The 12,377-nt window shown below is 47.2% G+C and overlaps 1 protein-coding gene across 1 annotated transcript in view; it reads left to right on the plus strand.

Annotated features, from left to right (window-relative positions):
• The window catches only part of Tll2 (tolloid like 2), a 105,218-nt gene that overhangs the window by 17,780 nt on the left and 75,061 nt on the right, over positions 1–12,377 (plus strand). Inside the window, exon 2 of the mRNA XM_057778295.1 lies at positions 6,397–6,507. Coding sequence (XP_057634278.1) covers positions 6,397–6,507 — 111 coding nt within the window. The remainder of the gene's footprint in view (positions 1–6,396; positions 6,508–12,377) is intronic.

The following is a 12,377-nucleotide window of genomic DNA, read 5'->3' on the forward strand; positions in this document are numbered from 1 at the left end:
TTCTGCTCTTGTTAAACCTCTCATTTCCTGCGACCTCATGTCCTGCCATCTTCAGGAATCAATGTCGCCATGTCCAAAAAATACAGTTAGTTTGGCTTCACTAAGGCAACTTCTGTTCCTGCCCCGACAGAGCTTTGCCATTTGTTGCCTCTGCACGCCATTCCCTTGGCCAGTGTGCTTTTAACCGTGTCCCCTGCCCAGCTCTGCTCGTTCCCCATTCCTTTGACGAAATGCCTGGTAGCTAAGGAACCACACCTTAGCGAGTGTGGCTGCTGCTGGCATCAGAGTGGGAGGGAGTCTTCCTCTGCCTGCCTGGGGACAGAGAGAGCACTGCTGTGGGTGGAGAACAGGCAGGGTGAGGTGCTACGCTGGCTACACTCTGGGGTGGAGGATGATGCTCGGCAGGGCTCTGACCCAGGAACATTTAGATTGCGGGCCTTCCTCCCTTATGGCTACAAGGGGCAGGCACACATGATTACCCCAGGAAAGAGCAGATATCAGGAGCTGTGATAGCTATGCACCTATCACCAGAGCAGTAGTGAGCTGGAGCTGTTTCACCAGCTTGTGAGGAGCCTCTAACTCCACCATCGGTGACTAAAATCGGCTTCACACCAGGGGATCAGCCAACACTGCCAAGCAAGGCTATGTCCACTCCAGTCCGTTGCTAAACATCACTACGCCATTACTAAGCATTATTACAAGGTTTGTTTTCGGGGCTGGGGAAATGGCTCAGTGGATTGAAGTGTTTTCTGGGAATCCTGACAACTTGAGTTCAACTCCTAGAGCCCACATAAAGGTGGGAGGAGAGAACCGATTCCATGAAACTGGCCTCTGACCTCCCTTGTGTGTGTATGCCTCCCTATCATAAACACATGCATAATAATAATAATAATAAGCAAAACAAATCTAAATATTTTAAAAAGAAACTATACTTTTAAAATCAGTCTCTTGTTTGTATTTCAACATTTTACACATACTAACTTTAAAATTGTATTTGAGGAAGAGAGTAAAGAAGGTACCTGATGCTAACCTCTGACCCCTATGTATAAACACATACTTGTCTATGCCTATCTCCCACATACATGCACACATCCTTACAAACATGTACTTATGCCGCATACACATGGATACACAAATTTCTTTTGGTCACTTTCTGAAGATTCCCTTCCTTCCTTCCTTCCTTCCTTCCTTCCTTCCTTCCTTGCTTCCTTCCCTCTCTCCCTCCCTCCCTATCTCCCTCCCTTCCTTCCTTCTCTTTTAATTTTTGGAGACAGGTCTCTCTGCATAGTCTAGGCTGGCCTAGAACTCACTATGTAAACCCAAGCTGGCCTTGAACTCATGAAAATCCTTCTCTCCTAGTCTTTTAACTACTAGAATCACAGCTGTGAGCCTCCATTAAGGTTTTCTATTTTTTATTCCTGAAAAACATTCTTCCTATTGTAGTTCATTCGCCACCTCTTCCTGAAATGCCATTTACTTTATGACTCAGAATGCCATAACCAAACGCCACCACCTGTTGACAACTCTCTGAATTGCAGGTTGAAACTCTAGTGGGTTCGACAGGACATGAGTGAGGGCAGAGGGTTATTTTTATGGAAACGCATTTGAAATTCTTTCTATGGCTCTGCATTTTCAAGTTCTGACCCCAGATGGCAGAAAGACTGTGGCTCCAGAGTCAGGGGTTCTGGGGACAATCTCTTGTCACTATTACTAGTGATTTTCAGAGTTTAATGTGTATGTAATTTACTCAAGGGATCTTTTAAGCATGTAAGTTCTTTCTCAGAAAGACCAGGATGGCCTCTGAGGCTTTGGACGTATTTATGTCAAGTTCCAAGATGCTGTCGATGCTCCTGGTCCACGGATAACAGTCTGGCAGTGGAAGAGGTGATGGGTATGCCTGGAGAATTTTCTCATAGATGGGTTCCATGGGTCCCATTCTGTCTTTCAGTAATATTTCAGTAGGTGTGTTTTTTAGATGTACAGTTGTCCCTCCCTCGGTATCTGTGGGAACTGCTTCCAGAGTTCACCACAGATACTGAAATCCACAGAAGCTCAACTTCCTTTTGTCAAATGGTGTCATAGTTGGCACGTAGCACTATGCACTTCCTCCAATATAATTCCTGACATGTCATAAATGCTTTATAAATAATTGCTATACTGTAATGCCTAGGGACAATGAGAAGGAAAACAATCTGCACATGTTTAATATAGACACATTGATTTTTTTCAAATAGCTTTTGGTTTGTGGTTGGTTGGATCCAGGTGTAGAACCATTGACACAGAGGACTGACTGTAGACTTAGCTTTCTAGATTTTGTGGAAACAACCATGGATTTAATGTTTTATCTGTTTGGATTTAATTTTGTTGTGTGGAATTCAAAGTCTACTTGAGTTTTTCTTCATTAGCTAAGCCATTTCAACAGAACCCATCAAAAAGTCTCCTACTTTCCACAGATTCGTGCAACCTAATTTTTCATAGTTTTCTTACATAATCTAGAACCCGATTCTAGAGCATGTTTTATGACAGGGTTGCGGTAGCTCTATCAATTCTCTCTTGACTGTTCTCACATAATTGTGAGGTGGACTTATAGATCATTTTTTCAATAATGAAAAGTCATTGTAATTTTTGAAGTGTATGAACCTACACATCACCTTAGAGTTCATCTTTAAAACCATAGCCTCTCATTCTTGAATATAGTACATTTTTCTTTCGGTGTTACCCAATTTTACAGTTCTTTAGCTTTTAATTTTTGTGCATTTATGTGTGTGTGTGTATTTGTGTATGTATGTGCCATTTTGAACATGTGAGGCTCAGAGAGCAACTTGTGGGAGAGCTAACTCTTCCATAGTGTGGGTTCTGGGGATTGAAGCCAGGCCACTGGGCTTGGTAGCAATCACCTTAACCAATGTGCTATCTTGCCCACTGCTTTTTATACTTTACCAGGAGTCTGTATTTCTTAACACAGTGCCTACCAAACTTATTCCAAGGTATCTGATTCTTTTTGTGATTTTAAATAATTATACATATATTATATGTCATAGTTTTTATTACATTCAACTTTATATTTATAGCATGGTCACTAGCCATAGGCAGCAATTTAAATTTAAATTAATCAAGCAAAATAAGATTTAAAACTCAGTTTCTCTTTCATACTAACCACATTCCAAGTATCCAGGAACTACAGACAGTTAATAGGTACCCCACTGAGGCTCAGATATGAAGCCCCTTTAAAAGGTGCTAGAAGTTTCTATTATACAGCAGTCTGGTATGTTATTGTGGATACATTAACTTTGAACCAGTTATTTCAACTTATCTCTTGGATTTTACAAGAAAGCAGCTGCCCTGATCAAACTTGTTTTCTTTTCTAAACCAGTGTGAGGCCATCTTCCTTTCTATCAACGAAAGCAAAGCTAGCAGTCATGTAGGAGAAGGGTTGCACCTCCCCACTTGTGCCCATGGTAGGCATCACTAATCGATTACAGCACCTCTGTTATTAGAGCCTCCCTCTTTAGGGTCTTGTACTTCTCCATGGAGACCCAATATTAACTACAGTGAGTTGCAGAGAGGGTACTAAAGCCCCTCTCCATGGTTTGGAAAACACATTGTGAAAGGAGTTTGGGTGTTGTGGAATATTAGTTAAACATGTGTTGCATTCTTTTATGCTGCATTTGTTTAACTCTGTAAAGCTGTGTTACTTTGCCTGTCTAAACACATGATTGGTCTAATAAAGAGCTGGGCAGCCAATAGCTAGGCAGGAGAGAGAATTAGGCAGGGCTGCCATGTAGAGAGAATAAATAGGAGAGGGACAGGAAAGAGAAGGAGGAGTGAGAGGAAGAGAAGGAGAGGAGGATGCTAGGGGCCAACCACCTGGCTACACAATCAACCATATATAAGAAGGAAAGAAAAGGAATATAGAATAGAGAAAGGCAGAAGCTCAGAGGCAAAAAGTAGATGGCTAGAAATAAGCCACGCTAAGGCAGGACATTCATAAATAAGAATAACTCTCCATGTATTTATTGGGAGCTGGGTGGTGGGCTCCCAAAGAGCAAAGAGTAACACAACCAACTACATCGGGGTTGCTGAATCTCCACTGAACGTCTGAACACCAGGCGACTCTGAGTTGTGGGAAGGTGGCTTTTTGAACCATCTTTGGTGGTGTCCATGGGATCCACTTTGGAGGTCTTGGGATGGAGTCTGGGGGAATCTATAGGCCAGGAAAGCAGAGTTTGGAATCCAGACTCCATCACAGGAAGCCCACGGGGGCCACAGGGAGGGAAATGCGACTGACTGTGGCAAGGGCTCTGGGCCCTGAGGTGGGACGGAACCTGCCCCTTGTGTGGTGTCTCAAAGCCAGCCCCACACCCTTCTGTGGATGGTGTGGCTAAAGGCTACTCTGGGTCAGGCATTTGTGAGGGGCAGCGTTTCAAGGGAGGGAAGCATCCCACCTTTAGAAAGCATAACACTCAGTCTAACTGTACATCACTAGCCTTGTAGACCGTTACTGAGGGTCTTGAGGACTACAGGACAGAGATGTTTTGTTGTAGTCACTGAGTGGGTCCAGGTGCCCACTTCATGCTCAACGCTTGCTGTCGCCATCCCACCTGATGCTCACAGGAAGGAAGTGGCATCGCTGCCCATCTTCACCTGAGAGATGAAGAAGCCGAGACTCAGGGAGCTTAGGCTGTTTGCCTAGGGTCTCACGGGCAGCATCTGCCAGATTCTGTCCCATACTCTGTGGCCTCTGGCTTGACCTTCCTTAGTGTGGGAAGTGGGTTTGGGCAGACGAAATGTGTGTGCATAAATCCAGAGCCTGTCTTCAGGGCATTTAGAGTCAGGCAAAGTGAGAGAAGCTGAGTAGAGGTAGATGGTGAGGGGGCTGTGAGGTGGAGGGCTGGGGCTGGAGAGACGAGGGCTGGAGGCAGGCTCTGCCACGTGCCGGCTGTGTGACCCCGAGTAAGTGATTTTCTTTGCTGAGGCTCTGTTTTCTGGTTTGCAACAATACAGATTCGGTAAGAGAATATCAATACAAGAAAGGAAAAACAGATTGAATCCATTGCCAACTGTTAAGTACAACAACTCTAATTCTAGATGAACTGCCCTGGCCCCCAGCCCTGTCTGCCTGAAGCCTGGCAGATACACGCCCAGGTCCCGCATCCGTTAGGTGGTAGATGACACAGTTAAACCCTACACCAACACAGAGACAGGCAGGGGCGTGTCAGGGTGGGAAGGGAATTCACCAGAGGAGAGGTGAGAGTTGTGGCCGCGCAGGTCTTCAGGATGAAGAGAGGGAGGAATGAGGAGAGAAACAGGTACCAGGAAGAACTCCGTGAAAATCAGGGTGGCTCTGCAGTTCACCGACCGCTCGCCATGGCCCGTCCTGCGCCAGCCGTTAGCAAACCTCATCTCAGTTATTTCTCACACAATGTGAACTCCACTCGCAAAAATTTTATCCCCGGATGAGGAAGTCGAAGCCTAAATGGGTCGAGTGATTTGCCGAACAGGACTGTGGGGGTGCGCATGGCAGAGAAGAACACCAGAGCGTAGAGAAAGGGGGGAGGAGTCTGGGCCTATGATACCGGTCTCACAGCTTCATTACCTCCAGTGGGGGCCACTCTAGGTCCACACCTTTAGTACATGGGTGTATGGGGACATGTCTCCAAAGCAGAATTATGCATGCGTCCTGATAAGCCCTGTCTGTGTTCTACACTACCTGTGCTCAAGATCCCAGGTGCTGGATTTGACTGTCTACAGCAATGGTCCTCAACCTTCCTAATGCGGCGGGCGGCCCTTTAATACAGCTCCTCATGTGGTGGTTCCTCCCAACCAGAAAATTATTTTTGTTGCTACTTCATAACTGTAATTTGATTACCGTTGCAAATCATAATGTAAATATCTGTGCTTTCTGATGGTCTTAGGCAACTCATGTGAAAAGGGTTGTTCGAGCCCCAAAGGGTCGTGACTTACAGGTTGAGAATGGCTGGTCTAGAATATTGCTTGTCCTACAGAAGGGACATGTAGGATGTAGGGGGGGTCCTGCACAAAGAAGGGCAGCAGATACTGTAACTGGTATGTAAACAATGGCTCTGTGCTTTTTCATTTATAGAAGAGGGACAGAAGAGGAAAGAAACGGTTGTCTCTATGTGATATTTAGCCTGTAGCTGCCTGGAGCGAGGGTGAGACAGAGGGGTGTTCATCATCCAAGGCTCTGGGTTCCCATGGTGGTTGGCCCAGATACCATGGCTCTAATGCAATTATCATTGAGGCTCTAGGAGAACACTGATTGGCAGGACTGTCTTTTCTAGGATTTGCTCCTCGCATATGGTGCCTTCTGGCAGGTTAGCAAATTCCTTTTCTGACTTGCAGGCTTAGTTGACCCACTGTGCTTTCTCTTGCTAGCTGTCTTCTGGGGAGACATTGCCCTGGAAGAGGAGGATCTGAAGTTATTTCACATCGACAAGGCTGAAGACTGGACCAAGCCGCCCACAGAGGAAATGGCACACAACACTGGTAAGTATCGGCCTCCTGATCTGTTTGTAACCCAGCATGCTGTTGAGGGCTCCTCTAGGAATCTTTGGTATCTTTGTCCTGTAGGTCTAGGAACCTGTGTGGAAGGCCTGGAGGGACCACATACCTCCTCTGATGGAGGCACGGATCTGGGACCTTAAATTTAGCTGATTTTTCTCTCTCTCTCTTCCTCCCCCACCACGTGTGTGTGTGTGTGTGTGTGTGCGCGCGCGCGTGCCCATAGCAAGTACTTGCTCATATTTGTGCACCTGCACATACAGGATCATGGACAATTGTGTGTGCATGTGTGTGGAGGTCAGAGGTCAATGTCAAGTGTCTTCCTCACCCATTCTCTACCATTTGTGGGGCAAAGTATCTCACTGAACCTGAGGCCCATTGTAACATGATTAATAAAACCCAGTACAGATATTGGGGTTCAACCTGAAGGTCAGAAAAACAAAACATCCAGCCACTGGCTCTTAACCTCTACCTCTGTCTGAAATGGCTACAAAGTTGTCACAGGGGTTGGCAGATGAAGGGACGATGTTGTCACAAGGTCATGGGACCATTGCTAGGGGCTGGGGACTGGATGGAACCATTAGATATGTCAGACTTCCTTTGTGGTGTCTGAGTCTACAAGCAACACTGGAGTTTGTGTAGCCTCCTCTATGTGGTCTGAAAAGCTGGCTAAGGTTTCAAATGAAGAACTGAATTAATCTTCGTAACAGCATACCCACAGCCTTAGCTGTGCTCTAGCATAGCAAACCATCTCTTCATGGTTTACCACCACATCTGTTCACACTCTTCCTTGGTCCTTCCCAGGGGTCTGGAGAAGACGACCTAATGAATCTGTGCTTAAAGTGGTTCTTAAACTTCTTTTTTAGTATTCCTCAAAACCAGGGAACACTGACTATCTTGCGCGCACACTGTGATGGATTTTTCACCATGGCGACCCCCAAAGACTCCTGTATGTTCCCATAGTCAGCGCTCACCCCAGCATCATCACTAATCTAACCTTGCCCCATTTTGCCTGTGCGGTCTAGAGCCTGCAGTGGGTGCTATCCTGTCATCTTGTACCAGCCCTCACTACTGCACATTCAGGCACACACGGTTGACGGAACAGTTCATCCCTTCCAGTGTTGGGAATGTTCTGCTGCTTGGATGGCCTCTAGCTTAGCCAATGGTCTTCTGCTGGCAGATGCCGATATCTTGGTGGGGACCTCCAATTGCTGTGCACCGCACCCCCGTGTCTGCACCCGGTGCGCTATTACCCAGTTCGCGAGCTTCCGCCAAGGGAGCTGGAGGTTAAAATACACAGACACAGACAGAGAGACAGCGACACAGGTCATCCTTGAATTCCCCAAGAATGCCCTCTTTATTGTATTCAGGGGCAGATTATATAGAGATAGCCACGCCCCAGCCAAACCTACCAGAAACCACTCTCCTGCCATCAAGAACTCCTGAAGGTCTCATGCTCAGAGCAGCTGTAGGCACTCAGATCAGGGGAAAACAAGTTGTTTACAAGAAATTCAGGATCTGGGGTCTCACTGCTCCCAACAGGCAGACATTTGGGCAGCTCAGTGTTTCTTGCTAAATAAATCTGAGAATGGATGAACCTAGCACCTTGAGTACCTGTTACTCCTGGGCAGCTGCCCTGTGTGAAATGGCCAGGTCTGGGGTTCAAATTGATACTGTCAAAACATTTCCAAAAGTGATTATGTCAACTCACACTCCAGGTTGAACATGCTTACTTAGAAAGCAGGAGTGGTCCCCATGCAGAGTCTGCTATTGGTTTTGAATTTTTGGGCTCCTTAACGCGGGTCTCCTGTTACCCTCTGGACTACACAACAGGCCTGTTTGTCATTAGGAATTCTCAAAGTTGCCCCATCAGTTCTCTTTCTGCCACTCCCAAGTCTTACCATAGCATAGCTGGGGGGTTCAGGAACAACATATGTGAGGGAGAGGTACCTGAGAGGCCAGGCAGTGGCCAGACACCACACCAAACACAGATGCTAGCGTCCCTTCAGGGACGGCCACCTGAGAAAAGAATATATGTGCTGTGTTTGGCACCAGATAAATGTTTAAGAAATATCAATTTTCCTTAATATTTGCAAAGAGAAGACTGATGTAGGAAAAACTGGGACCAAAGTGAAGACTGGGAGGAGCTGCCACATGTGAAAGGGCTCCAAGACCCGGACAACAAGCCTCCCAACACACCACTGACGTCCTCCTTCCTCAGCTTAGTGCAGGCTTTATTCTCGGTGTTTTCATGGCAAGGTGATTTTTGTTCCAATTGCTTTTCTCTGAGGGTCAATTGCACTTTGTATCTACCTAGAGCAGTTCTTTTATTTTCAGGTTGGGAATTTTTTTATTGATTTTTGCTGATTAAACTAATACTGTTTGATTTTTTTTTAAAGTGCAAAGGCTCCTAAGTGGAAAAAGGAAATCCTGTTATTGCAGCCCCAGGGATCACCGACACTGTCTGTTTGCTGGATTGCTTTCTGCCTTGATGTGCTATGGTCGTGTGTGCAGCTACACACACACACACACACACACACACACACGCACACACATGTGCATGCACACACACGCACACATGCACAGACACACAGACACATGCACACACGCACACACTTTTTCACTTTTTTAAACACAAAGGTCTTACTGGGATGTGCTGGTATAGTCTACCTGTTTGGTACCATCCCGTCATGGATGCCCCTCACTCCATGCCAGCGAGCTATTATGATGGCGAGGACACTAGCTAGTGGTCCGCAGGCCCTGGCACACCTCTTGTAAGCTCTTATATGTGGATGTGAAGATGGCTTCCCTTTTGATGTGATTTTAAAATGAGAGATGATGTTTCTGGGAAGAAATTTATATGTAGACCTTCAAACATTTTCTGGGGTAAAAATAAAATTCAAAGGAGCCACACCTTACCCACTCTTGCTAGGTTCAAACATGGAGAAGGATGAGTTCTTTGTTATAGCTCACCTAGTTCCTAAACTTTGGTAAGTGCAGTTTTCTTTCTTGGTTGCTGAGAAGGGAGCTCCGGTAGAAGAGGGCTGAAGTCCCTGAGCAGGGCGACAGGGAAATGGCTGTCGCTGTAGAGCAGCCCACAGGCCACTTTCTCTGTTTACCCTGTGAGATTGGAGCTACTCTCTAGGCTATAGAACACAGGAATGTCAGTTTGCTTCTAAGTGGAGCAGCCAGCATCTTCGTCTAGAGGTGCCGGAGATGCTCATGTTCTGAGTTCACTTAGGGGCAGCGTCCCACCTGGAGCTTAGGTGGAGCTAGTCCAGGCTTGTTGCATCCTTCCCTGGTCACTCCATTGCCATCTGGCCATCTGGAAGGAGTGGAGAATGGTTTGGGAAGGAGTCTAGAATAATGAGGAGCCATGTTCTTGTTTAGGAGCCTATTTGGTGTTCTCTGAGGTCTTTGGGGCTCCCAGGAGGGACTTTTCTAACTGTTCATGTGGGCCACAGGCTTGAGCTGAATTCTAATGTGCTTCCTGCCTCAGTTCTCTCTGTCCTCATCCTGCGTCCAGGTCACCTTCCTGGCCACTGTACCATATTGTATGTATGGAATAGTGTTCTCCCATTCATGTCCACTAGGAAGTGACCCATAGAATAGGGAATTTGTAGATGTAGTTATTAAAGGGTCTTGAGATGAGATCCTCCATGTGGACCCTAAATCCAATGACCCAGTGTTTACAAGAGGAGGAAGGAGCAGGAGCACAGAGAAGAAGGGCATGCAAAGATGGAGGCAGACCCCGGAGGATCCTGCCCAAGCCAAGCACAACTCTGCTCCTGAGACCCCTTCTGCTGCTCCTATTGCTGATCTGACTGCTTCCTTAGTCTGGCTCCCAGTTCACAGTCTACAGAGACAGGCTCCCTTCCCCTTCTGTCCTCTGTCCAACCCCAATGACATCGTGTCTGTCCACACCCTGAGCTTCCTTCCCTCAAGCCTTCTGTTCCAGCAGCTCCTTCTGCTCTAAGTCCCCATTCTACAGACAAAGAAATGAAGACCAGAGACAGCTGGTGACTCATCACCAGCCCTGCAACGGAGCGCCTCTGTGACACCTCTTCATTCAGTACAGCTGCCAGCTGCAGGAGGCCACCTGGCTGACAGTGCTGATGAAACGCCCCCCACCCCCTGCCGTGTGTAGTGGAAAGAGTTCTAGCTTCTCTATTTCTGAATGGGCTCAATCCCCAGTCCCGGGAGCTAGCTGACTGACCAGAGGATGTGGTGGTGGCGTTTGAACGTGCGTGGGGCCAGGAGGCAAGAGCCTGTCCTTCGGGGAGAGCCCCTCTGTATGCTTTTGATTTGCTGTGAGGAGAATGGAGCCCCAAGCAGGCATGGGCCTAGCTGCTCTGTGAATGGAGCTCTTGAATGACTGCTTCGGAGTTTCCTAAAGCTGCTAATCGGATTAGCTGTGTCGTGAAGGAAGTACTTAGCAGGAGATGCACCAAGACACACACACACACACACACACACACACACTTTCCAGCCCTCTTGCACCTCTTCCGTGCTCCTGGAAGAACTCGACAGCCCTGTTTCTGAGTCTGAGGTTGCGCAGAAGCCTGCAGGGTCAGTGCGCTGCAGACGCCTGTGTGGTCAGCGCGCTGCTGTTTTTCATTTCCTTCTTCCCTGAAGGACTGTGGAAACTTTGAATGTTCCATCTTGGCAAGATGTGCCTTGAGAGGAAGGTGCATTCATCTCGCAGTTATCTCTGTCGGGATAATGGATCTCTATAAAGAGAGCTCTGGAAGGCGATGCGGTTTTAATTACTCATTGGCACTGATGGAAACTGGTGTTTCCCGCTGTGTCCATTCTGAGCCACTGGGCTGTGTCCACCCCCATTGAAGAGGCCAACATTGCTGTAATTCTTACTTCCTTAACTCCTGCCATCTGTTCAGAGCATATGCAGAGCCCTGACAGTTTGGCTTCTGGGTTCAAAGTAAATAAATGAGCAGAAGGGAGTCTAAGACAAAACAGCTTGTGTCCTCTCTCTGGGTATCACCTTTGGATCACAAAGTCTTCGCCCATAGTCTCTTTGGCTTCTAGATGGCCACTTCTGATCCTGACTGCAGTTTAGGTGGCTTAGGGTATCCTCATCTAGTCTCCCTGTTGCCATCCTAATAAAACCACAGTCCCCCCCCTTTTTTTCAAGAGAACTTCAGTTCTGGTGTTTCAGACTGGAGGGGAGACGTGACCAAAGACTTAACCATCAGAGAGAGCTCCCTTCAGACATCAGAGGCTGCTGTGTAGCTGTGAGGCATGTGGCTATATGAGTCAAATGCTCTAATTCGGGGTTCTGGGCTCTCTTTTCTGAGGATGGGGGATCTGGAAACAGACTCAGGGTGTATGTGTTCTGCAACACATTTTTTTGGCCTCAGGGTTCTTGAGGGAATAAGTGGATGGAGAGACTTTAAAAAGGTCCGTAGCTGGACCATGAGTTCTGAGCATCCACACCCATGGTGAGACATTCTCCAGCCTGTTTAGACGTGACGTCTCCATTTTTACAGTTCTCTCTGTCGGAGTGGGGGTGCTGCCGGATAACAAGTGTCCAGGTGGAAGGTGGGTAAGTGGGTGATTCCTGCGGTGTTCTGTGAAAGGTCTGTATCCTAAGCATATGAATGTTGGTACAGTGCCTGGGATTCAGATCTGTCTCCGGACAGTGACATCTTGAAGACACCTGGTTGATGGGGATCTGTGTTGCTGGCACCTCTGACCTGGGAAGCTGAGAGGGTCAGCAGGTTCAGGAGCTTCCCTTACGCATATCCCTCCCAGGGGATCCCTCCCACTGGATGAGGAGGGGCCTGAACAACAGACTTGGTGCCTTTTATTCTCGAAGTATGTTGCACTTGACATTT

Source organism: Chionomys nivalis, chromosome 8 (assembly GCF_950005125.1).
Source record: "Chionomys nivalis chromosome 8, mChiNiv1.1, whole genome shotgun sequence".
NCBI classification, from domain to species: domain Eukaryota; kingdom Metazoa; phylum Chordata; class Mammalia; order Rodentia; family Cricetidae; genus Chionomys; species Chionomys nivalis.